The sequence below is a fragment of the Ceratotherium simum genome, chromosome 1 (genome assembly GCF_057802395.1).
Source record: "Ceratotherium simum simum isolate JZ-2026a chromosome 1, ASM5780239v1, whole genome shotgun sequence".
Lineage (NCBI taxonomy): Eukaryota > Metazoa > Chordata > Mammalia > Perissodactyla > Rhinocerotidae > Ceratotherium > Ceratotherium simum.
Genome location: NC_141900.1, coordinates 64,107,679 through 64,133,728, shown reverse-complemented (window position 1 = coordinate 64,133,728; position 26,050 = coordinate 64,107,679). Strand labels below are relative to the sequence as shown.

Here is a 26,050-nt window from a genome sequence, read left to right as displayed (position 1 = left end):
TTCAAATGCAGGTGTTCATGGGGTCAAGAGCAAAGAGCATGACCATTCTGATCTCTTGTCCCAGTTGTTCCTTGGCTTCTGACACCATGACCATACATAGTGTGTTTACGTGTGCTGAGTGGCTGCCAGTTATGTGACTTGAAGGTCACTTGGGGATTTGTTGATTGTGAACTTGGACAGGTCAGTCGTGCCCCAGCGTGGTTCCCCAAACCTGTGCAGATTACCCCAGCAGAGGTAAACCCTTCATGAGGGGCTGTTCTTTGGAAAAAACTGGCTCCACAATCACACTCCTTCTAGATGTAACCAGATTCAGTAACTGCAACTCCCATCCCATCAGAGGGAAGAACAGGCAGCTCTGACCTGGGAGATGATGGGGAACCATACCATCACCTCACCACCATGTCAAAGCCCAAAGCACAGCCAGAGCAGATCCTCAGAAAAGGGGAGATGCCAGCAGTGCCGAGTTCTACTGCCCAAGTCAAGTCAACAGCCACAGGGCACTAACGGTCCATGTCAGAGAACACTGGTACCTTCAATTTAATGCTGCACTCAATGCTTTCCCAGGGGGCAAAGTTTGTCTGCTTCTTCCGTGAAGACATCACAAAGCTCCCGTTTGGTAGAAAAGTTGTAGGAAAACCATAGTACATGGAAATATACATGAAAATGTGCTAAGAGTCCTCAGTGGAAATGTCAAGGCTATTTTGAAGCTTAGCAGTCCAGGTGGAAAAATGTCCTATTCCCCTGGGTATTCTGTCAGTGAGCACATGATGAGATATTATTGCACGACCACCTCTGTTTGATTATACTTCGTGCAGCCCTGTGCACTTAGCATTCCACAGAAACTACGGGGCCCTTCCTGTGGGGTCACCACCTTAAAAACTGAGGCACCACTGTAAGCAATGTCAAAACGAGAGGGTAAATGAGAAATGAGTCCTCTAGTTCATTCTGTGTGCTGGTTTCTTAATAAATGAAGCTGGCACTGCTGTCCAACTGTGAAGCAGGCCAGAAACCACTCTGACAACATGTAGGGTATTTCTAGAAAGACAAGCCAAGTCTAGCAGTATGTAGGACAAACAGGATAATTTTATTCTCATTTTTCCTTAAAATAAAGACACAGCAGAAGTTTTACAATTCATTATGATTAGACGTGATTTATAATTTTAACATTTTTTTAAACAAATGACAACAGAAACGAAGAACTAGTACAAATTATAAAACTACTAGAGCAAAGAGAAACTATCTTTCTGATCAAAACATGTGTCACAGCTAAACTTTCTTAGAAAACTTTCTAAGATTTCTAAGCTAAACTTTCTTAGAAAGGGTTTGTAGAAAGCCTTTAATCTCAAATATTTAAACTATTTTTGTAACCACTAAATACCTTCACCAACTTGTTAATCAAATGCTTTCCTAAACTTAGGAACCAATGACCAAGCGGCCTGAAACCCCTAAGTCTTGATCCTATTTTTCCAGCTATAAATTATTAATATTTCAATAAAACAAAATATTTTCTAAGCACAGAAGCTTTGTAAAAACTTCAATTACCTTTTCTGGCTCAGTACCTGACTGAAATGTTCAAATGTTTATATTGCACACAAAAAAATTTGAGCAGCATACTATGTGTGTGAGAAGCTGACGAAAAATAAGATTGGGAAAAAACCCTAAATTGTGTCCCATTTACATGATTTAAATATAGTTTCTCTATCTTTAATTAATACAAGTAAAAAGGTAAACTTTAGAACAGCACAGAAATACAAATGCATTAGAGTTTTACAAAATATATTCAACCCCTTATACGTGCACCATCTTTTAATTCTGGAGTTACCATACAAGGGAGCTAGTTTCTTCTCCTTCATATGAAAGCAGGAAATCATGTGTACAAAATTATTTATATGAAAAGAATAAAGATCCACATTTCCTTTCTTTGTCCTTGACAAATATTTACGGAATGTTGGAAATTATGAAAAAACAATCCCAATGTTATGAAGTCCAAAGACCTGGAATGAGAAAACTCCTAGTGGCACACTGCGCTGCATGGAATGACAATCATCATCTACAAACTAGGGCTGCATTCTCTATCAAGTTTAAAGGCTCCTACAGAACTGAGTGGGAAGGCCACGAACGCTGTGCCACCTCTGGTCAGAATGAGAGCATGCAAATGCTCATGTCATTTCAAGAGTGCCAACCAACTCCCCAATAAAATAACAGGCAACATTTAGCAGCTACTGTCCTAACAGGCTACTTTCCAGGATCAGGATTCAGGATCAGTCCACTGGCCCCTTACAGAAGCTCAGCGCTCCCAAACTCATCACTAGGCCTGGAGGGAAACGGACCACTAAGTGTAACTTCCACAAAACATAAAAGAAAAACAATCCTGTCTGCCAGGGAGATAATGTTACAGCCTTCATTTTAAAACTTATAACTAGCAGATTAATATTCTAACTTCTTTGTAAAAGAATTCTTATAACCTTTAGCATATTAAATACTGCTCTCAAAATACTTTCATTCAGATATTATGTACTTGGTTCCTCAGCCTCGCAACAACTTCTTCTCTCCTTTCCTGATTTGCTTTCTCCTTGCCTTTCCAAAGTAAATTATTCTAAAAAAAATAATTCAATGCTTAATATAGAATTTGAAAAGCAAGATAAGGTTGAGGAAATCATGTCATATGCTCTGGTTTGCTGCCCAAGGATATCGTTGCTGTGTTTCTTCAAGAAAAAAAGATGAGAATTGTTTTAGGGCTCGGGAGCTAGTAAATCATGAATGGATTTGGGGATAGACTATTCACACTGGTTATGTGAGCCAAATGCAGAGGCAAAATAACTCTAAGCCTCACTGTGACATGCAACTTTTTCCATTTGCCTAGGCCAGGACACAGTAGCTTTAATTCTCTTTTCCTTACCTATGTCACTGTCATTACAGTGCCTAGCAGGAATTAAAGTATGCCAGGGACTTTTTCTAACTGCTACTTTTAAGTCACCTAGACAGCAGTGAGGCCACCACCAAGCTACAGATGCAGTCTGTGCGCCTGGCACACCCTGAAAAAGCCTGTCTGACCCTACATCCCTCAGGCCTACTTATAAATACTCAGTTCTTAGTCACCAAAGCACTGGAGCAAGAGCAGCCAATGCAAACACACACCTTTCCCAGTGATATGTCTGACAATGGCCCAGCGCTGGCTCCTATGTCTCACAGAGCCAGTGACTGGAGGGAGGCTACTGCCCCTGGGCTGGCCACTCAGCTGGAGCCTGGAATCTAAGCAAGAAGCATGAGGGCTCCCAGGACAAGGGGTCAGGCTCCTGCTTTCAAGTGTGCTGGCTGCCCCTGGGGCCCTGTCAACAACATAACAGCCTATGCTCCCTGAAAACTCCAATACCTCCCAGAACCTTAAGGAAAGACAGTTATGGTCTTTTGACCATTTCTATGACAAAGGTTCTATCTTCTGAGATATTTATTTCATGTTGAAAGCCAGTTATATGACCACTTTAAGAGCTGAACTCTTAACTAAAAACATTAATAGAAAGTTCAATTGAGGTGTATGTTAAAATGGGGAATCAGTGATCCTAAAGCAAAATTAAATTTCATGTAACTATTTTTATTTTAGTGGCATTCCAAAGGGTGGTTGGACTGCTTTTGAATAGCGAGAGATGGGAATTTACCCCAAGCATACAAACCATACAAACTAAAGGATGAACCAGCAGCATGCTTGCTGATCCCTCACAGTGCTCTTAGCATTGTGAACTTCTGGCAGTTGAGAGGTAACAATTGCACACCTATACACTATCACACTCCAAATAATGACTTGGCCTCATGAAACAAGATGTTAGAATGAATTCTTCATAGTCTCAGTGCAAAACTGATTAAAGTATCTTTTAAGGTTTTGTTTGGTATTCCTTTCTTCTCTTCAAATAATATTTCCTGAGAAGGTTAACTTTCCTAGCAGAAGTGGAAATAATGGAGTGCTCCACAATAAGCCCTTTATTATCACTGAATTCTTGTGTTATTATGCTCAAATGGAAGTATGCTTTTAGATTTGCTGGACTTGTGTTAAAACACAAATTGAAAAATCTAGGGATATTTAGATTATGTCCCTATGTCCATTTCATAAGCCCTATAAGGATATACTCCTTATACAAACATTTATGAAGGGATAAATTGAAATAATCAAGTGTCCTCCTTCATTAGGCCGCTTATTTTCCCAATACTCTACATCATATGTAGATTATACTCATAATGTATTTTCCAAGTATCTTTTGTTACTGAAAAAGCAGTCTGTCCCCTGTAAGTACTCCCTGAGAACACCCATCCAAAGTCCCCTTGAAAAGCAAATGAGAGCTGAGCATGGCAGATACATGAGGTCCAGTTGTGTAAAAGTCTTCAGTAGACAGCACACTCATGCAGGGTCTACACTGAAACCCGATGTCCTTTATGAAACATGACTGATATCATGGTAGTTTTCTTCTTTTGCCTCTTGCTTTTCTAAATGTGAGCTAAGATGAGATTTCTTTTCAATATTTATGGATCATCTTGTTTTTCTTTTATAAATACTTTCAGAAGGGGGTAGGGATTGATTATAGGAGGATTTTCCATCAGGGAAGTAGGAAGGCCAAGTGCCTCGAAAAGCTTTATGAAGAATAAGACAGAAAAAACCTGTAGGTCTGTAAACACCCAATGGAAAACTGTTCAAAAGAAGAAATAGAAGGCACAAACTTTGGGTTAAAAAATGCTTGTGAAAGACTGCAACATGACTAGAGCTGATGAAACTAACACCTAGGTCTTTTAAAGTCTTGCCCTAAATACACATTCATGTTAAACTGCTCAAACACCACTGTAACTGTCACTATGCTGTTTCTCTGCACATCTACTTGCACAATTAGGAAGAGGAAGAAAGCACAGTGACATTCTTTCATGCTTGAAACCAAGTGTCTAGGATTGGGAAAGAATAAATTAAAAACATGAAACAAAACACTCCATCCTCAGAACTACCACCTCTGACTTTCACATTTCTGGGAGGCAGTGAATTGATAAATGTGTTTTGTGGGTAGAAAACCAAGAAACAAAAAATAATCATATAACTCAGTAAAATAGTAACAAAGAGCTGGATTGTATGGCCTCTTAACTCTTAACTTAAGCACATTTTAGGGCCAACTTTAGAGAAACCAAAATAGTAATATAACTTAATTTTAGCACATATAAATTACAGTGACCATCTGCATATTCAAACAGCAAAACAAAACCAAATTTACATAAGTAAAAACTTTTCTAAAGTAAACAAATGTATAATATTAGAACTCAAAATTCATTACAAGATTCACTGTGTGTTTTAATCAGGCTCAGACTGAAAAAAAAGTAGTCAATTTAAACCCCAACCTGGAAAGCCATCCCTGCTATCATTGTGATTTCATCTTCTCAGCATCCTGCAACATTCATTTAGACAGAGGGCAACCGTCCATGTAAACAGTTTGACATAATGGTACCCTGCTGTGGACCCGTGGCTGATGAAGAGGAACAGTCTGGCAGCAGCAGACAGACAGGGAACACTTAAACCGAAGAAAGCAACAGCAGCCTCTGGACGCCTTGCTCAGGGCTTCCCATCAGGGGGCTCAGTGAGACTCTGGGGGGTGGAATTGGTGAAAGTAGAAAGCCACGAAGACATAGCTGTCTTTGCACTGGAAAAAGCTCCTCCAACTGACTGGCCTGGATGGAAAGGAGGGGAAAAACAAAAGGAAAAATGTCTTCACTTTTGTTAAGAGACAGTGAAAGACTAATGTTAATTAACAAATATTAATTTACTGTAACACATAAATGTGTTAATAGTTACTAAATTATTTAAATTTCTAGTTTCAAAACAATCTCTTTCCTATTTATCCAAAGAACATGAAATCAATAATTCAAAAGATATATGCACCCCTATGCTCATTGCTGCATTATTCACAATAGCCAAGACGTGGAAGCAACCCAAGTGTCCACCACTGGATGAAGAGATAAAGAAGATGTGGTATATATATATGCAATGGAATACCACTCCGCCATAAAAAAAGGACAAAATCGTTGCCATTTGCGACAACATGGATGGACCTTGAGGGTATTATGCTAAGTGAAATAAGTCAGAAAGAGAAAGACAAATACCTTATGATTTCACTCATGTGAAAGATAAACCTACACATAGATAAGGAGAACAGATTGGTGGTTACCAGAGGGGAAGGGGGTGGGGGAGGGTGAAAAGGATAAAGGGGCACATATGTATGGTGACGATTAAAAACTAGACTATTGGTGGTGAACACGATGCAGTCTATACAGAAACTGAAACATAGTGATGTACTCTTGAAATTTACACAATTATAAGCCAATATGACCTCAATAAAATAATTTAAAAACAAACAAACAAAACAAAATCAATCCCTTTCCATGGGAATGCCTAAAAGGAAATTGGATAATTTCTGGGTGTAAGAGCCTGCTCTCCTAAGCATTCTGAAAGTATTCAGCAAATTCCTTCCTCAGTAGCCACTGTGCTAGGCCAGTGGTTCTCAGCACTGGCTGTGCATCAGAATCACTTAGAGAGTGAAAAAGTCCTATGTGCTCTCTGTACCCTAAATCCAAGTTAGATAACTGATAACCACCTACACAGGGAAGAGTGCTTAGGCTGCGTTAGGGAAATTTGCTTTTGTCATCTAAAACAACGTTACATTACTGAACACATACAGAGCTCTATCTGCCTCAGGTCTGTTTTATTTTAAAGAACATCATTTCAAAAGTTGATGCTAAAGTGAAATTATTTAAGTTGAATCATATACTCCCACTATTCTTGGAGAGGGAAGTGTGGAAGAGGAGAACTGGCCTTAGAATTTAAATATCATCAGCAGCATCACTAAAAATGAAGTTAACAATTGACATCATATACCTCTGATGAAGTAGAATTTTTCCATTAAAAAATAACAATTCAGGGGCCGGCCCCGTGGCTTAGTGGTTAAGTGCGTGCGCTCCGATGCTGGCAGCCCGGGTTCGGATCCCGGGCTCGCACCGACGCACCACTTCTCCGGCCATGCTGAGGCCGCATCCCACATACAGAAACTAGAAGGATGTGCAACTATGACATACAACTATCTACTGGGGCTTTGGGGGAAAAAAAAAAAAAAAAAAAAAAAAAACAATTCAAAATAAGTCAAATGCATAATATTGTATGGAAATAAATGCTTATATATCAAATTCCATTCCCTTGTAATAAAACAAACCTAGTGATAGGGCTGTGAGCTCTGTGTTTGTCTTCTAAGATGAGTCTGTAGAGCAGTTCTCTCACCCTGTCTGTCTCTAGATACACAGAATGTTAGAGCTATGAGAACCCCTGCACAGAAACCACCTAGTTCCAGGGCTTCTGAATTGTGTTCAGTAAGGGTTAGTCAGTCTTTCTCAGGAACTAAGGAAGGAGATGGGTCCTATTTTTATGCACTGATATGACAAAGCAAATGTGGCAAAATGTAAATAATTGGTGAATATGAGATCATTGGGAGTTCCTTGTACACTGTTGCACCATTTCTTTAAGTTTGAAATTATATAAAAATAAAAAGTTAAAACTACAGAAAAGAAGGAATGAGAAATTTCTTTAGAATGGATATGGAACAGTCTTCAAAATATTTTAAGTGAGAAAAGTGAGGTGCAGAAGAGTGTATACGACAGCATGCTACCATTTGTCTGGCTTTGGTGTCAGGGTAATATGGCCTCATTAAATGAGTTGGGGAGTATTACCTCAACCACTACTTTCTGAAAGAGTTTGTATAAAATCAGTACTATTTTTTAAACATTTGATAAAATTCGTAAGTGAAGCCATCTGGGTCTGGATTAAATTAAAAACCTGGTGGTAAGCTTTTAAATTTTTAATTCAATTTATTTAATAGATATAGGGCTGCTCAGATTTTCTATTTCTTTTTTTTTTTTAAGATTTTATTTATTTTATTTTTTCCCCCCAAAGCCCCAGCGGATAGTTGTATGTCGTAGCTGCACATCCTTCTAGTTGCTGTATGCGGGACTCGGCCTCAGGATGAACGGAGAAGTGGTGCCTCGATGCGCACCCGGGATCCGAACCCGGGCCACCAGCATCGCAGCGCGCGCACTTAACCACCAAGCCACAGGGCCGGCCCAGATTTTCTATTTCTTATTGCATCAGTTTTGGCCACTTTAACACTTTAACAGTGTCAAGTACAATTTGAGTTAACACTTTAACAGTGTCAAGTACAATTTGAGTCTTTCAAAGAATTTGTATACTTCATCTAAGTCGTCAAAAAATTGGCATCAAGTTATTCACAATATTCCCTTATTATTCTTTTAATTTCTGTAAGATCTATAGTCATGTCCCCTCTTTCATTCCCAAGACTGGTAATCTGTATCTTTCTTTTTCTCTTTATTAGTCTATAAAGGTTTACCAATATTGTTGATCTTTTCAAAAAACCAACTGTTGGTTTCACTGATTTTCTTCATTTTGTGATGCTACTTTAGAAGACAGCAGCTCCTAATGCCTACGTTGTTACAGCTCTCTACTATCTATAAAGAACCATGGGAGCTCAGGGAACGGCGAGAAAACTCCAGTGAAGCTTGAATCCTGGGAACAGAACAGTGAACTCAGCAGGAAACTTTGTCACTCTCCAACAGAAGCAGCAAAATTTGCTGAATTTTGTTTGATATTATCTGATGACATAAGAATTTTTTTAATAAGATAAAAATTAAAAAAAATCTCTGTATTTGACCACGTCATATTATTATGTGATATACAGATCTCTACAACTTTATGTTCTTATCAATGACATATTGAGGATAGAAAAGAAATGTGTTAGATTCCAATCTGTTCCTGGCTAAAGGCATGCCTTACCAACAGCTTTTCCTGTTTGTACAACATTCCGGCTGGTTGTGACCATGACGTTTCCAATTTTTTTGCCACGTTCACTGTTTTGAACAGAACTGAGTAAAGGAAAGAAGTGTTAAGTACAATTTTTAAAAATCACACACACACCACACTTTATAACCATCCCCCAAATGAAAATTATTGAGAAAAGAAGCTAAATTATTCATTATTTGTTATGCATCAATTAATTTACTGACCTTTTAAGCATGTGAATTTTCAGAAAATACTAGAATAACATGCAGATGAACCAAAAAGTGATAAGGACATAAGGATGTATGGTTAATTCTCCCTACAGTCATGATTGCTAAAGCTACTTCACCAGAATAAAAACTAGGAAATCTTATTAGTTCACACCATTCTCCATGAAGCAGCAGTGTTTCCACTTTGAAACATACACACTGCTGAGCTAGAGAATGTTATGCACATATTTGGTTACTATTTGAAGCACAAGTCTATCAAGTGGAGAAAACAATTCCCAATTAGCAATGAAACACATGGCATAAATTCAGACATAAGAATTTTCCTAGTATTTTCTCTAAATACTCACTGTGAGAATCTTAACTTCATGTCTGACACTGAGTACTGGCCTTGAAAAGGATGGCTGTAAAACAAAGTCAGAGTCCAGATTATGAGTATTTCAGCAATAAAGCTGCGAATCAGGGTTATGACAAGGAAGTACTGGTAACCCTGGCAGGGGTGACTCAACTGGGTGTTGGTGCTCTGAATGTGGTACCAGGAAATGGGGCTTTGATTCCAGCTCTCCACTTACAGTTATGGGAGCCTCTCTGAGCTTATTTCCTCATTTGTAAAATAGGTGTTTTTTTCTTGGGTGGGGAGGTTTGCGTTAGTGCTACTCTGATGTTCTGATTTATTTGGTCTGGGGTGAGGCCCAAGTATCAACATTTTTAAAAAGCTCCCAGGACAGTCTAGTACTATCTTAGGCCATGGCGATGGCTTGTATCTTGATTCCAGCCATCTCACGAATGTGTGTTATTGGTCATATGAAGATTTGTACATGGATCAGTAACATCTGTACTTTCTATGAGAAAAGCAACTCAAACTGCAGGTCTTCAGAATATACAAAAGGGGAAAAAAATTATATATATATATATAAAAGTCAGGCAACTTGACCAAAGCTACACTAAAAGAAGTAGTCAACAAATATCCAACTCCTTATCTCATACTCCGGGGTCACTCTGCCAATGTTTAACAAAGAAAGTGACTCGAGTGAAATCTACAGCTACTTATAAAAACATCAGAATGCTATACATGGCTTTTTGGATGACAACAAATTTCCTTATTGGCCATATTAAGCATACGTAAGACCTTTCTTTTTCTGGATTCCTGAATCACAAGTTGAAAGAGCTGAGAGATAACTTAATCACTCCTGGAAACCATGTGTTTAAAGGATGAAATATTCCGGTAGTTTATTTTATTTATTTATTTTTTTGTGAGGAAGATCAGCCCTGAGCTAACATCTGACGCTAATCCTTCTCTTTTTTCTGAGGAAGACTGGCCCTAAGCTAACATCTGTGCCCATCTTCCTCTACTTTATACGGGACGCCGCCACAGCATGGCTCAACAAGCAGTGCGTCGGTGCACGCCCAGGATCCGAACTGGTGAACCCCGGGCCGCTACAGCGGAGCGCGCACACAACCGCTTGTGCCACTGGGCCGGCCCTGCCTCGTTGTTTATTAAGGCAAGTTAGAGGACTGCCTTCTCTGATCTTGAGTTAGAGGAAGAAAGGGTTTCATAGATCTCAAATCTTACAATTAGTTTGGAATATTTCTAAATTATACCCCCTGATAACTACTGAATATTATCATTTCTTGTTTTTTGTTTTTTTTTTTGTGAGGAAGATCAGCACTGAGCTAACATCTGATGCCAATCCTCCTCTTTTTGCTGAGGAAGATTGGCCCTGAGCTAACATCCATGCCCATCTTCCTCTACTTTATATGGGATGCCGCTACAGCATGGCTCTACAAGCAGTGTGTTAGTGTGCGCCCGGGATCTGAACCGGTGAACCCTGGGCCGCTGCAGCAGAGCACGCACACTTAACCGCTTGCACCACTGGGCCGGCCTCCATTTCTTGTTTTTAATTTGGTAAAAATATTGAAAATCTGCTGACTATCATATCTCCATAATTTCCCTACCTATATATTTCAGGGCCTTCTTCAACCTTCTCTTCAATCTAAATAACCTCAATTTGTTTATGCATTTTTACAAGTACTGTTTTACAATCCTTTAAAACCCATTCCAGCTAAGCCTCTTATGGACCTGCATTAACATCTGTAGAGCTGGTTCAGGTTAAAGGCACTACAGCAGATGCAGCGACTGGATAAAGATCTGACCACGTTACCTGTGTGGAGCACCGGGAGGAGACTGGATGGCCCCGCATGCTGTACTGTGACAGTCACAGCAGACCCTCCACCCCCTCAGCACCACTACAGTATAAGTGCCACCAGGCAAACAACTCACATCTGTTTCTCTCCATCATTCGTTAGAATACAGACCTTGTGGTTAGTGAGGAAAATACTTTGAACTCTTAGCCCTTTCATTTAATACTTTTAAAATGTTTTTGACTTTTAATTCTCTGTTTTTCCACATTCAAATGGCAATATAGGTTTCTCCTACAGCCTAGTATGATGAATAATTCACCAAAATTGGTGCTAAACCTAGTCATTTTTCTTGATAGATACAAAGTTTAACAGACATGTTCTCCAAAACCCTTGCACATGCTTCACAAAGTTACTATGACATCAATATCTGGATTTGGTGTGTGTGGGGCAGGGGAGGGAACGTCCTTTTCTAGCACCACTGAAATCACATCCCCAGTCTAGCTAAGTTGACTCTAGCTCCCGTGTAATATGGTAGTCAGTACAAAGTGGATTTTTGTCCAATTCTCATGAAGAAGTTTAAAATACAAATGAAAACATTCAGTGTATGCTTGTATTATAAAAAACCATCATTTTAACCTTTTAATTTAGAAAATAAGTTCCCAGGATGCACACATTATATCATTTGATCTCCTTAGTCTCTACTCTGTTCTATTCACACAAAGAGGGTATTATTTCATAATGGTCCCACTCCACAGCATGTTTAAGTGTCTTTTATGCCCACATGGGATAAAGTCTTTGTCTAGTAAACATACAATATTGTGACAGATTTTGCTGAATTTTAGAATCTGATGTGGAAACTAGACTTGACCACTTATCTAGGAGTTCAAATATCAACTTCAGTTTTACACTTCACGTTTTAAAATAACCTCTCAGGGCCGGCACCATGGCTTAGTGGTTAAGTGTGCGCACTCCGCTACTGGGGGTCCGGGTTCGGATCCCGGGCGCGCACCGACGCACTGCTTCTCTGGCCATGCTGAGGCCGCATCCCACATACAGCAACTAGAAGGATGTGCAACAATGACATACAACTATCTACTGGGGCTTTGGGGAAAAAAAGAGGAGGACTGGCAATAGATGTTAGCTCAGGGCTGGTCTTCCTCAGCAAAAAGAGGAGGATTAGCACGGATGTTAGCTCAGGGCTGATCTTCCTCACACACACCAAAATAAATAAATAAAAATAAATAAATAAAATAACCTCTCAGTTTTAACCAGTGGTACTTCCTTCAAGATTTCTATCTCGTTTGACCATTCTGCTGAAGTACAGATGCAGGGAAAGGGAGAGAACTATCATGTTCTCTCCCCATCATGATCATCGACATGTGCTAGGACTTGCTCTCTAAATTACACCAAGAGCTGGGAGAAATGTTAGTGTTTCCAAAAATGCCTTGTGCTTTTTGTGTAAAAAGTGTGAACAGGGAAGCAGTCTTCAGCTGCTCCTCTGTAACTGGGAGCCTTTCTATAATCTATTTAAGAAGATTCTTGAAGATACTATATCATCCAAGTTATGATATGATTTTCTTTATATTGGGGCACACTTAGTAAATCAACCATTTTATGTCTATCAATCTCCACAGGATGTGCTTACTTTGGATTTATTTCTGCAAGTGCTGGATGCTTGTTGCTGTTCCAGACCCTGTAGTTGTGAGTATTCTTCCATGCTGTAACAAAGGTTGTCCCATAGTCTGATAGTATCTTTTCATTATCTGTCAAGTAAACATCTGAAAGTTGAGCTGGACTGTAGGCAGTCAGGGATGTGAAGATTAACAACCAAAAAGGGTAAACAAATGGCTTTATTTCCCCCACCCCCTGCTCTTTTGGGAAGACAGCCTACCAGACGTCAGGAAACTTGGGTCTAGATCCAGAAATCCTGTTAAGAAGCTACGTGGCCTTTAGTAAGTCACTTATTCACTCAGAACTTCATTTTCCTAACCAGAAAATAAGATGGTTGAGCCGAATATTTTCTAAGGTTCTTTACAACTCCAAAATGTTTCCAGGTTCTCCTTACCAAGGTTAGGACGCATAGTATTACTTATTAAACAAAAACTACAGGCTGGACAGTGAGTACACATACTGATGTATACATATGGGGTATGCAATCAGGGTAATCGTTCTCTCTTTTCACGAATGTCATTTTTCTATGAAAAAAGATTAGAATGAATATGTGAATTGATTCTTTTAGCCACTATTTTTATTTTCTCTTCTTTGGACTTTGTCATTTGGTGAAACTCACTCTTGAGCTTCCATGTATTTCACTGTCAAAATATTTAAAATAAAAAGGTGAATTTTCATATTTAATGTTTAAAACTTTTCAGCTTTATCAATATCATGGGGGAGCTTCAGTGCAGAGTGTTTCTTCTAGCTGGAAGAAAAGAAAAGGTTTTGAGAACTGATTCAAATGGCTATTGCTTCATATATTAACTGCAAGCTACCTGCTTCGAAGGTGAAACATGTGACTTTTCTTGCTGGGAAAGGAAGAGATGGATATACATGGTTTCACATGCACCATAAGAAAGTTCTTTTAAGGACATATTCCTCAAAAATTTCATTGGGCTGAATTTTCTTTAACAGCATGGGCATGAGCCAGACTATTTGGCTTTAAATCCCAGCTCAGCCTCTCACCAGATGGATGAGCAAGCTATTTAACTTTTCTGTGCCTCATTTTCTTTTCTGTAAAATGAGGATGACAAGGTATCTACCTCCAGGATTGTTGTGAGGATGAAATGAGTTAGTAGATGTAAAGTGCTCAAAGCAGGTCCCTGCACAAATTAAGTGTTCAAAAAAAAAAAAGTTAGCTCTTTTATAATTTACTATTCAGTGCTTACAGCTACCTGGGAAAATATTTTTAAAAAGTAAATTAATCACTCTTAAAGCTACATGACTGATGGAGACTGTGGTTTTCTTACCAAATTACTGAATGGTTCTGGATTAAAGGATTTAATTTTGGTGTCTCAGCTGCTACATTTGTAGAAGAGGTAGACTTCTAAAAATATCGCATTAACAAATAAGGACTTGCTCCGTAGCTTTCCTTTACAACTGAAGAACATGCCTGAAGCCTGTGTTTAAAACTCCATACATACTACATGAAGAACTAACCCTACAGGTGGTAGTGGTGGGGCTGATTAAAGAAATCTACTGATGCAACAATGTGAACGTACTTAATGCCACTGAGGAACTACACACTTATAAATGGTTAAGATGGTAAATTTTAGGGTTATATGTATTTTACAATTAAAAAAAACCCCAAAAAACAGTGGCAGAGATAATTGAAAAAAAGGAAAAACAAAAGTTCAACAATCTTTTAACAACAACAACACATCTACTGAAGATTTGCTAAACACTAAATGTTCAGGGTGGTAGGTGTCCATGATGTGAAAACTCACTGCAGAGCTTCACTTCTCTTTTTATATATTTCTTTTCTGTGGGGAATGAGATAGTCTTAACACAAGAGTGATTCTATGTTTACTTCCTCCATTTTAACCACTTAATAGGAATAATATTTCTTAGAATGAGGAATAAGTTTCAAAGTTTAATCACTTAGAATGTGATTTACATTTTTATATTTCTCTTTTTTCCCTTTTTATACCTTAAAAACAATTAAGCAGTCTTTATAAATAACTCCCAAATACTGATATTTCCTTCCACATTGTGGAATACTAAGCAGCCATAGAAAAGTGACAAAGACCTGCATTTACTGTCTTGATATATGTATATGTTTCTATTATTAAAAAAAACGAAGTTTCAGCAAACATGTATAATGGGATCCATTTTTGTAAAAGGACCACCACAAATATCACAAAACTAAAATGCAAAACATATGCATAGAAAAAGGTCTGAAAGGATATAAAGTACTCAAAATGCTAAGAGTAGTTATCTCTGTATGAGGGAATAACAGGCAATTTTTCTACAATGAAAATGTGTTTCTTAAGCAATTCAAAACATCAGTGTTACAAAATGAAAAAGTGGCTATGTGCTCCTTACCTAAGTGCAGCGTGGCAGCCAGCAGAGCATGGATGTAGACTGCAAACTGGGCTCGGATCCACTCGTCACCTCCCTCCCAGCCCGTGCCATCCAGGAAGACATCATCCCGGTTCTCAGTCACGTGCCTCACTAGGTAATCTGCGAACCTTAGGTCTGCAGTGGTTGGGTTAAGCAGCTTCCTGAGTTCTGGATCATGGATCTGGATCAGAGCTTCTTCTACCTAGAGGGTACCCAGGTACAAGTCAGAGTCTGGGCATTCACGCAGATATCCATGCCACACTTTAAAGAGTAACTACTGGGAAGTTGGAGCTGGAAATAAAAAATATGAATAACAGCATTCTCAAAAGGTGAGTCTAAGAAAGAGATAGGTTTTTACACTAAAGTTTTTTTTCTTTCTCTATTTAAAAAATGCTCATTTTCTGTTTTTAGAAAACATACACATAAATATTTAATTTTGATTTATAAAAGTAATTTGTGTTGATTATATTTTGGAATATATAGAAATGTATCATAAAAATCACCTTTATCACACAACCAGAAATGAATACAGTAAGTATAAATCCTAAAAGTTTTTCCTTTGAGTGCACGGATACATTGGAATATTTTTATTACGTAATATTTGATATACAAAGAAATATAGGTAACTTACAGGTTAACTGTGAAGTATAATAACAACACAAATACCCATGAACCCACCAACCAACTTCAGAACTAGAATATAACCAATAATGTTGAAGCAACTCTGTGGTCCTCCCATTTGTATCCTCCTGCCTTGGAAGGTATGTATATATATTTTTCTTCCTCAAAATTGAGATCATAATACCTATAGCTTTGAAGCCCAGATTTTTCATTTATTATATTATAAACATTTTCCCAGGAAACCCATTTTGGTACTTTCTGTTAGAAATTACAAAAACCTTAGGGTGAATGAAATTTCCTTTTTGTTTTTAAATTACTTCAATTGTAAAACTGAACAAAAGGCTTAAATTTCTTATATACTGATAAGACATCAAATATTTATCTCTAGCTCCTTCTTCTTGATATCAGGAGCATATTAAACAGGCTAGAAGTATCGAAATTATTTAAACAACAAACACATTTTAATTGTGAGATCGTGGTAGGACCACACTGCCTGGGTTGAAATCCTGGCTCACCCACTTACTAGCTTTTTGATGTCTGTTCCTTAGCTTTTGCAGGTGTAAAATATGGACAGTAACAATATCTGTCTCACAGGTTGTTATGAGAATTAGATCAGTTAATATACCTAAGGTGCTTAGAATGCCTGGCACAGGAAGTAATTATTACCATTATTAGTGTTATTACTATGCCCTCATAATTCTATTTAAGAAAGGAAAATAGGGACCAGCAGTGTCAAAGACACGCACTCATACATAAACCTACTTCCACAATGGCATCACTGAGGTGTTTCTGTTGCCGAAAAAGGATGTTAGTAGCTCCAGCAACAAATCCCCGAACGGTGACATCAGAGAGAAGATGATGTTGCTGCAACGCCATATAAGGCAAACACAGATATCCCTATGAATTATAAGAATAACAGAAAATATCAGAAAAGTAATGGAAAAGCCACCTTTCTCTTCAAGCCTAGAGAGCTAACAGTAAGCAAAGAAATTCCCAATCCTCCCCTGCCCCCATGCCATCCCTAACGCAGCTGATCTCTGACTCACTACAATAACATTCCAGGGGAGCCTCAGGTCTCGACCGAGTTAAGTCCAGTTAATCGCTAGTCTTCTCCACAAATGGTCACATCTTGGCAAGGTGGTCTAACATGAACGCTGTCCTACTTGATCACTTTGTTCTCTGGTCAACTTAAAAAAGCCTCCACAGTAACTAATGAACTGGACTTTTTCATTTAGGAAATGAAGTACTAAGCCCATTGAAAAGTACATTGTTTAGTAGAAAGCTGTTAGTTCTACCGGTATAATTTTAAAATGCATGCATCTGCACATAACCACCAAAGTACCATATGACAACAGCAAAGCACTGCATTCCATTTGTTTTATTGTCCTTGTTAAAAATCATGCAAAAAATATTTCAAGATATTTGCTACTAAATGTTTAAAGCAAAAATGACACTGGCAGTACTTATATATTTAATTAATTTCCATTTGAATTGTATTTGAAAATACCACTGCCCTGAAAATTATAATTGAATTGCCAAACCACAGCAGGCAGCTAAGTATACAAAAAACAGCATGTTTCCTGAGAGTAAAGGTGTATAACACTGGAATGATGCACTGAAGGAAGAAGCAGAATTTCTGCTGAAAGATTCTAAATCAAGATAGATTGTCAACCAGTGGCACAATTTGCATGCCAAGTCAGGAGTGCAGACTTGTTGAACCCCTGAACTTGTTTTTCAATCTCAAATCCTATGACAGCTTTATTCATTTATTTATTTTTTACTTCTCATCACTTTTTTAAAAAACACTGAACTATAGTTATCTGGATGATGCCTTGTTTACATCATGACATGAATCTCTGAGGGCAGGAGATATCCCTTTTGCTGCTTCACGTTCTTTACTGCAGCTAGGATGTGCCTTGTACCTAACAGTGGTTGTTAAACATTTAATATGGGAGAGAAGACTTCCAAAAGTTAGAATATAGGTCTAGTAACTTGGTTTTATTCTTATTTTTGCCAGTGTCTTCCTCTGCTTGGTAAAATACTAACTAATAGAAGCAACAAAAACAAATCAATGTCTCTGCATTCGAGATACTCATTACTGCTTCTCAACCTACGCCCTCTTGTGACGAAAGGCTGACAGGACCCCTGGCTCCTCATTCCGAATCAGTCAGAACAGCTGGGTTCAGGGCTTGCGGTTCATGCTTTCACTTTGTGTGCTATGTATTTAAAAACAATAAACTCCTCCCTCCCCAACTACCTGTTTTTAAACATAAATATTACAATATTGAATGCTCTTTCAAACTTGATGTGGACTCCAGAATACCCACTCCCCCAACTAGGATTGAGAATCCTTCTTGATAAAGGCACTCTCAAACTGCCACTTATTACAAAAGATTTATATTGCAAAACAGTAATAAGAGAACTTAATTGCTCACAGTATTACATTTCTTAATTGATTGTTAGAGAAGAAAAATCTTTTGTCAACAATGAAATTCTTGGCTAAATCTCTAACAGCATGAAAACTAAAAAGTCTTTTAAAAAATCAACAGTTCAAAGCTTTTTAAAAATATGAAAAAATACATTCCCTAAAAAATTATACTTATACATACTCTTTGACCCAGCATTCTACTTCTTATAGTTGATCCCATGGATACACCTCCTCAGATGTGAGATTTGTAAAAAGTTATTTATTGCAGCATTGTTTATTATAGCAAAAGACTGGAATCCTAACTATTCACAAACAGGGACCTGAATAAACGATCATCTATACAATAGAACATTCTGCAGCAACAGAGTGATGAAGCTCATCTCCAAGGAGTATGTTGTAAAAAAGAATAAGGGGCATAAAAATGAGTATATTCTGCTACCATTTGTGTAAAAAGAAAGGGGAAAAATACCTATGGATTTGTTTATACATAAAATACTCCCAAAGGGAAAGAGAAGACACTGATAGGTTCGTTGTCACTGGAGAGGGCAACTGAGTAGCAAGGGACAGAATGAGAGAGATTTTTTTATTATAGATACTTTGGAACCTTTTGAATATTGAACCATGTGAAAGTATTACATATTTATATAAAATTATTTTAAATAGTTCAAAATAGCCTTAAAATTTTGCCTTCATTACTTTTTTGTGTGTGTGTGAGGAAGATCAGCTGTGAGCTAATAACATCCATGCCAATCCTCCTCTTTTTGCTGAGGATGACTGGCCATAGGCTAACATCTGTGCCCATCTTCCTCCACTTTATATGGGACGCTGCCACAGCATGGCCTGACAAGCGGTGCATGGGTGCACACCGGGGATCCGAACCCGGGCTGCTAGCAGTGGAGCGCGCGCACTTAATCGCTACACCACGGGGATAGCCCCTTGCCTTCAGTACTTTTAATGATTATCAGTTTAGCCTAAAATTGGCTAAAGGTCAATTTAAAGGTCCTTAATCTGCAGTGACAGAAAGAGCATGGGTCCTATCACATAAAGCAGCCTCTATACTCAAGCCCACCCCGGCTTTCCACTTTTCTAGGGTACTTTAAATTCCATATTTGAAGCTGCAGTAGGTAATGGTAAAAAAAAAAAAAACTGAAGAGATATTTGCACACCCATGTGCGTAGCAGCATTCCTCACAATAGACAAAGCGTGGAAGCAACCCAACTGTCCAGTGACAAATGAATGGATAAACAAAATGTGATATATACATACAATGGAATACCATTCAGCCTTAAAAAGGAAGGAAATCCTGTGATATGCTACAAAACATGGATGAACCTTGAGGACATTAAGTGAAACAGGCCGGTCACAAAAAGATAAATACTGTATGATTTCACTTATATAAGGTACTTAAGGCAGTCAAATTCACAGAAACAATGGTGGTTGTCAGGGGCTAGGGTGAGGTGAGAATGGGGACTTGTTTACTGGGTAGAGAGTTTCAGTTTTGCTAGACGAAAAAGTTCTGGAGATCTGTAGCACAACAAATGTGAATATAACTCAACACTACTGAACTGTACAGTTAAAAATGATAAAGAGTAGAGGCCGGCCCGGTGGTGCAAGCGGTTAAGTGCGCGCGCTCCGCTGCGGCGGCCCGGGGTTCGCCAGTTTGGATCCCAGGCACACACCGATGCACAGCTTGGCAAGCCATGCTGTGGCGGCGTCCCATATAAAGTGGAGGAAGATTTGGGCACAGATGTTAGCCCAGGGCCAGTCTTCCTCAGCAAAAAAAGAGGAGGATTGACAGATGTTAGCATAGGGCTGATCTCCTCACACACACACAAAATAATAAATAAATAAATAAAGAGGATAAATTTTATGTTATATGTTTTTTACAAGTAAAAAACAAATAAACAACCAGAGAAACACACTTCAGCTTGGTAAACCTTAGGTAGAACTACTGTGAGCTGATCTGCTAAAGAGCTGTAAAAGTAGTGTGCCTTCTTCTCTCTTGTAACTTGGAAAGGGCTACAATATGATTAGGACCAACTGCCATTTTCTCATCTCTCCAGGGATGTCAGTTCTCTCAAAAATTGATCTAGAGTTTAAAGGTAATCCCTATCAAAATTTCAACCTGTGTGAGTAAGAACTTAGGTTGATTCTAAAATTGATGTGGAAATGCAAATGACTAAGAAACTCTTGAAGAACAATAACAAGAGGGGAGGACTTTCCTCTGCCTGACATGACATACCTGGTAATTAACACACTGTGGGACTGCCCCAGGGATAGACAAACAGACCAATGGACAACAACAAAGAAAGTCCAGAAACACACTCTTCCTCAACCATACACAAAAATTAAATCCAGGTAGATTGGGCTGGCCCCGTGGCTTAGCGGTTAGGTGCGTGCACTCTGCTGCTGGCGGCCCGGGTTCGGATCCCGGACGTGCACCGACGCACTGCTTCTCTGGCCATGCTGAGGCCGTGTCCCACATACAGCGACTAGAAGGATGTGCAGCTATGACATATAACTATCTACTTGGGCTTTGGGGGGAAAAAAATAAATAAATTAAAAAAAAATTATAAATCCAGGTAGATAAAACCCAAAATGTGAAGGTCAAACTATAAAGCTTTAAAATGCAGGAGACTGTTTCTATGACCTTGAGGTAGGGGAAGATTTCTTAAATAAGGCCCCCAAAGTATTAACCATAAAGTAAAAAATTGATAAACAGAAAAGGTATCTAGAATATATGAAGTCCCACCAACCAGTGACAAGGGAGACAATCCAGAAGCTTTGAACAAATACTACACAAAGGGAAATCCAAATGTTAACAAGAATATGAAAAGATGCTCAGCCTCAGCAGTGATTACTGAAAAAAGGCAAATTAAGACCCATAAGATACCAATCGATTGGCTAAATATTTAGAAGTCTAACAATATTAAGTGTTGGTGAGAATATGGACCAATGGGAACTTCTATATACAGTGGGAATTGAAATTGTCACAACCACTTTAGAAAACAATTTGGAATTATTCTAGTAAAGCTGAAGAGACTCATCTCTATGATCCAGTATTTCCACTTCTAGGTAATGAATCCTAAAGAAACTCTTGCATGTATACAGCAAGATTCCTGAATAAGAACTTCACAGCAGTATTATTTGTAGTAGCCAGAAATTAGAGACAACGTAAATGTCCATCCATAGAAGTGATAAACTGCAGAATAGCCGAAAATTAAAAACTACACAGGAATAACAATATGCAACTTCATGCAAAAACATGGATGAAACTAAAAACAATGTCAAGAGAAAAAAAGGTATGGTTCCACTTCAATAAAATTCATAAACATGCATCCATGATTTTTTAGTTAGTCATTCATTATCTGTAGGTTCCCTAAATTTGAAAATGACAACTTGCAAGCAAGCAAACCAAATGTAAACTCAGAAGCAAAACTTAAAGGAGTTTAATACGTGTGGCAGATTCAGTGATCTGGTTGAGGCAATTATGTAAAAAAAAAAAAAAAAGTACTAGATACATATAATTAAAAAAACTAAGAAGTGGCTGCTGCTCTTTTAAAAAAGCAAAAAACTCAAAAGGAAATTTTTTTTTAGTGATTGCCAAATACTAAAAATCACTTTTTATTCAGTTACAGATTGAGGTAACTTTTCATCAGAGTTTCATTTATGGTAAGACTCAACTAATTTATTTTATTTATTTATTTATTTTGTGAGGAAGATCGGCTCTGAGCTAACATTCGCGCCAATCCTCCTCTTTTTGCTGAGGGAGACTGGTCCTGTGCTAACATCTGTGCCCATCTTCCTCCACCTTATGTGGGATGCCGCCTCAGCATGGCCTGACAAGCGGTGCGTGAGTGCGCGCCAGGGATCTGAACTCGGGCCGCCAGCAGAGGAGCACGCACACTTAACCGCTAAGCCACAGGGCCGGCCCCAAGACTCAACTAATTTAATATTTAACAATAAATATTATCTCAGAACTGGAAAAGAGGAGGTGGAGAGCTGACTCACTAGATTAAAACAGGCAGGAATCCTAACTCCCAGGGCTCTAGTTCTTTCTGTCTGATCCTACTCTACCTGCTTTGCTCCAGTGTGTGGCCAATTCCAGAAGTCTTTCAGCAGTAAGGCAGGAAGATTTAAAATCGGGGAAAAATGGAAGGAAAGCCCTCAGGACTGTCTTTTCACATCTGACAACAACTACCCCACCGTCCTCTTTATCTTTTTTCCATTTTCCTCATTCTCCTTGGACTTTTCTCTGGTTAAAAAGTGGTAGAGTCCAGCAGAGCATACATATCACACAGGCACATCTTCTAATTTTCCTCCTTCTCCTTTGGTTTCCCATTCCCTTCCCCTCACCCCATAGGTATCCTACCTGAAAGTTGCCTCCAGTACCATCACCTCTCCCTCAGCACCCGTTTCTTCCCCACACTTCTTAAATCAGCTCTCAGGAAAGGTTCAAGCATATTTTAGAATCTGGTATCTACAGCTTTCATGTAGTAAGCGTTAGATCTCTAAGATGACATGAAAGGCATCATCCTCAGGCAATTTCAAGTACCAGAGAGAAGACTGGAAAGCTGGAGAGCTGGAGAACCTCTTCCAGACATAATTGTTTTACTATGTAGAAATTGGTTTCCACGTATTTATATGCTGAGTCAGGGGACCAGTCAGCTTATTATTCTCTTTAAAGCTTGCTATCCTTCTTCAGTATTATTCTCCAGGCATCCAAGCTTCTCTCAGGCTATTTTTGAAACTACTTTTCAAGATGTTTTGCTAACCTAATTCCTTCTGTACAATTTAAGATTTCCAAGAGAAAAAAAACCTAAAGACAATTCACTTTTTTTGTGTGTGTGTGAGGAAGATCAGCCCTGAGCTAACATCTGCCAATCCTCCTCTTTTTGCTGAGGAAGACTGGCCCTGAGCTAACATCTGTGCCCATCTTCCTCCACTTTATATGGGATGCTGCCACAGCATGGCCTGACAAGCGGTGTGTCGGTGCGCGCCTGGGATCCCAACCCGGGCCGCCAGCAGTGGAGCGCACGCATTTAACCACTAGGCCACCAGGCCAGCCCCGACAATTCACTTTTAAGAATATTTCACATTCCAAAGTTACTGGCATGAAAGAATCAGCATTTGTATTTAAAATTGTGATTAAACAAATTAGATTTTAACCAGTACATAATAAAACATAAAACCAAAAAAACAAATGTTTTATTTACCATGATGATGGTGGTAAGCCTATCATATATTCAGTACTGGTATAATGCACACAAAAAGAATATTCTGCCAAACACAGTTTATTGACAGCACACAAAAGACACGTTTATACTGCTTTGTTTAATTCAGCAACCTCACAGACAAAAACAAAATCCCTCCCCAGTTACTCTCCCTCTTGATATCTCTACAATGATAAAAATTAGAGAGTGGGTGGGTGAAGCAGCAAACTAAGGCCTCCAAAAAGTAAAGGCAGTCATGGCATCCACATGCGAGTTCAGAGAACCCACGATTTGTGGCTACTGACTATACCCAGTAGTTTGAGAGCCCTGAGTTTTCTCTCCAGGTTCCTAAATCCCAGTTTTAAGAAACTGTGCATTAGTTCAATCATGAAACCAATTAAGATAATTTCAGAATCCCCCAACAGGCCACAAAATGAACAAAGACAGCATTCTCTGTTAACTATTCAGCATTACTGACACAGGGCAACTACTTATTTGTCAAGCAGGATAAGCCCAGAAAGAATTTATCATAGAGTCCAGTGGAGGAAGAAATACAAATTCAAGTCAGTACTACCCATCTTTCTTTCCATATAAAGTTTTATTTCACGCATAAAGGATGGTATTTAGAGAAAAACATAAGAATTTGCTCTAGTTACTGGAAAGATGTACCTGTCTTTCATGGTAGAGTACAAGATCATGGATGCAAGAATTTAGAACCTAGTATGGTGCCTGGCACACAGGAAGGCAATAAATACTTGTTGACTAAGGAATTAAATGGAATTTCTTTTTTTCTGCTCCATTTTGAAAAATAATTCACGAGTGGCAATAAACTAAGTAGTTTTTCCTAAACAGGATGGAAAAACCAAAAAATCCAAATAATGTAGCTTCCAGAATCATAATGTATTACTGACATTAAGAAATAATATCCTGGGGCAGAGGGTAAAAGGGGTAAAGGGGCACATATGTATGGTGAGGGATAAAAACTAGGCTATTACTGGTGAACATGACGCAGTCTATACAGAAAACTGATATATAATAATATACACCTGAAATTTACACAATGTTATAAGCCAGTATGATCTCAATAAAATAATTAAAACAAAACAAAACAAAACAGAAATGATATCCTGGGACATAAGATCCTGAATCAAAGATCCAATTTGATTTACTAAGTTGTGTTTAAGCTATTAGAAAAATTACAAATACATTTTAAATGGTTTTTCATAAAAGGATTAAAAAATAGTTTCTAGGACAAGTTAACCAAAACATTATATTATATCTACGAGGTATACTAATATGTAACTTAGCCATCTAAGCATTTTTTTCTTATAAAACTATAGCTTTTGGAATTGCAGTATTTTAATATATATTCATTAAGTGTAATCAAGACTGTTGGAACTTTATCAACTCATCTTTTTTTCAAAGATAAACCTGAATAATTAAAAAGACCCACTTCAGTGATGGCCCACCTCATATCTACTAAGTTTCCAAAGTCTTGCCAATCAAAGCTCCCTGAATTAATTCCCTACAGCCTTACACTATGGTTGCAGATGCCACAGCACTATTTGGTATGTATTTTACAGTTTTCAAGGAAAATTTTCAGACCTGAAAATGTGTTCAACACTAAAAGTTAAATTCTAAAAGGATTTTGTCAGATTCCTTAAGGCCCTCAATAAAGGACATTAAACTTTACCTTTGTGAAGATGGCCAGGGGCATGCCATACTGATCCTCTTCCAAACCGGAAATTAGCCCTGGTATCAGGACAACCTGGCCTGTGTTAGCTTGAGGTTGTACGGTAATCGGAGGACTGTCTGAGGGCACAGACTCCTTTGGAAATGAGTTGGTCTGTTCTGACCCCACCTGTTCCCTTTCTTTCAAGGTGGGGTCCTCTAAGACACTAGGATCCAAGGTCTCCCAGTCACTTTCTGAAGACTCTGGAGAGGGGTGACAAGGAGGTTTCAAATATTGATTGATATCATTTTGTTCCTGTCCTTTGCTGCTGTCATCTTCTACTTGGAATAAAAGTTCTTCAGTCTTGATGGCCGCATCTCCTCCACGGTTTCCTGTCATGATTTTCTTGACATTTCTCGAGCAGGTATTTGAAATGTCAGAGGCAGACATAGAAACAAAATCACCTGCAAGGGGATTACTTTCTTGAAGCCCAGCCTCTTCAGACATACTCTTTCGGGGTCTGTATTGAGAACAGTCACTGAGACCATGTTCAATCATGCCTAAAACATACAATATTGGAGAACAGCTTGGCTTATAATAAGGTAGAAGACAATAAAAGTTGTATATTCTGTTATAAATAGTGCAACTGTCCTATAAAAATAAAGCTATGCTTGCACGTTTTAATTAAAAAAATGAAAGAAAATCTCAGACAAAACCTATTGCCAAAAAAAGTCATATTAAAATAGAAATGTTAACCCTAATGAGTTTATCCTTGAAAACTCTTATCACTGAAAGTTCCAGGACAAGTTAAACAAAAGAAAGAGTAGATCC

At 38.4% G+C, this 26,050-nt stretch overlaps 1 protein-coding gene across 2 annotated transcripts in view; it reads right to left on the bottom strand.

Annotated features, from left to right (window-relative positions):
• Positions 1-1,063: 1,063 nt before the first annotated feature.
• Positions 1,064-26,050, bottom strand: part of AVL9 (AVL9 cell migration associated) — a 63,934-nt gene continuing 38,947 nt past the window's right edge. Inside the window, exons 10-17 of one of the 2 annotated variants that reach the window (XM_087429394.1) lie at positions 25,684-25,779; positions 25,241-25,482; positions 16,669-16,803; positions 15,268-15,487; positions 12,875-12,992; positions 9,438-9,491; positions 8,858-8,946; positions 1,064-5,694 (exon numbers count right to left, since the gene is read on the bottom strand). In XM_087429394.1, the coding sequence (XP_087285520.1) occupies positions 5,579-5,694; positions 8,858-8,946; positions 9,438-9,491; positions 12,875-12,992; positions 15,268-15,487; positions 16,669-16,803; positions 25,241-25,482; positions 25,684-25,779 (1,070 nt within the window). In that variant the 3' untranslated portion in view covers positions 1,064-5,578. Of the gene's footprint in view, positions 5,695-8,857; positions 8,947-9,437; positions 9,492-12,874; positions 12,993-15,267; positions 15,488-16,668; positions 16,804-25,240; positions 25,780-26,050 lie in introns of both variants that reach the window. The other variant, XM_004418847.3, reaches the window with a different exon arrangement.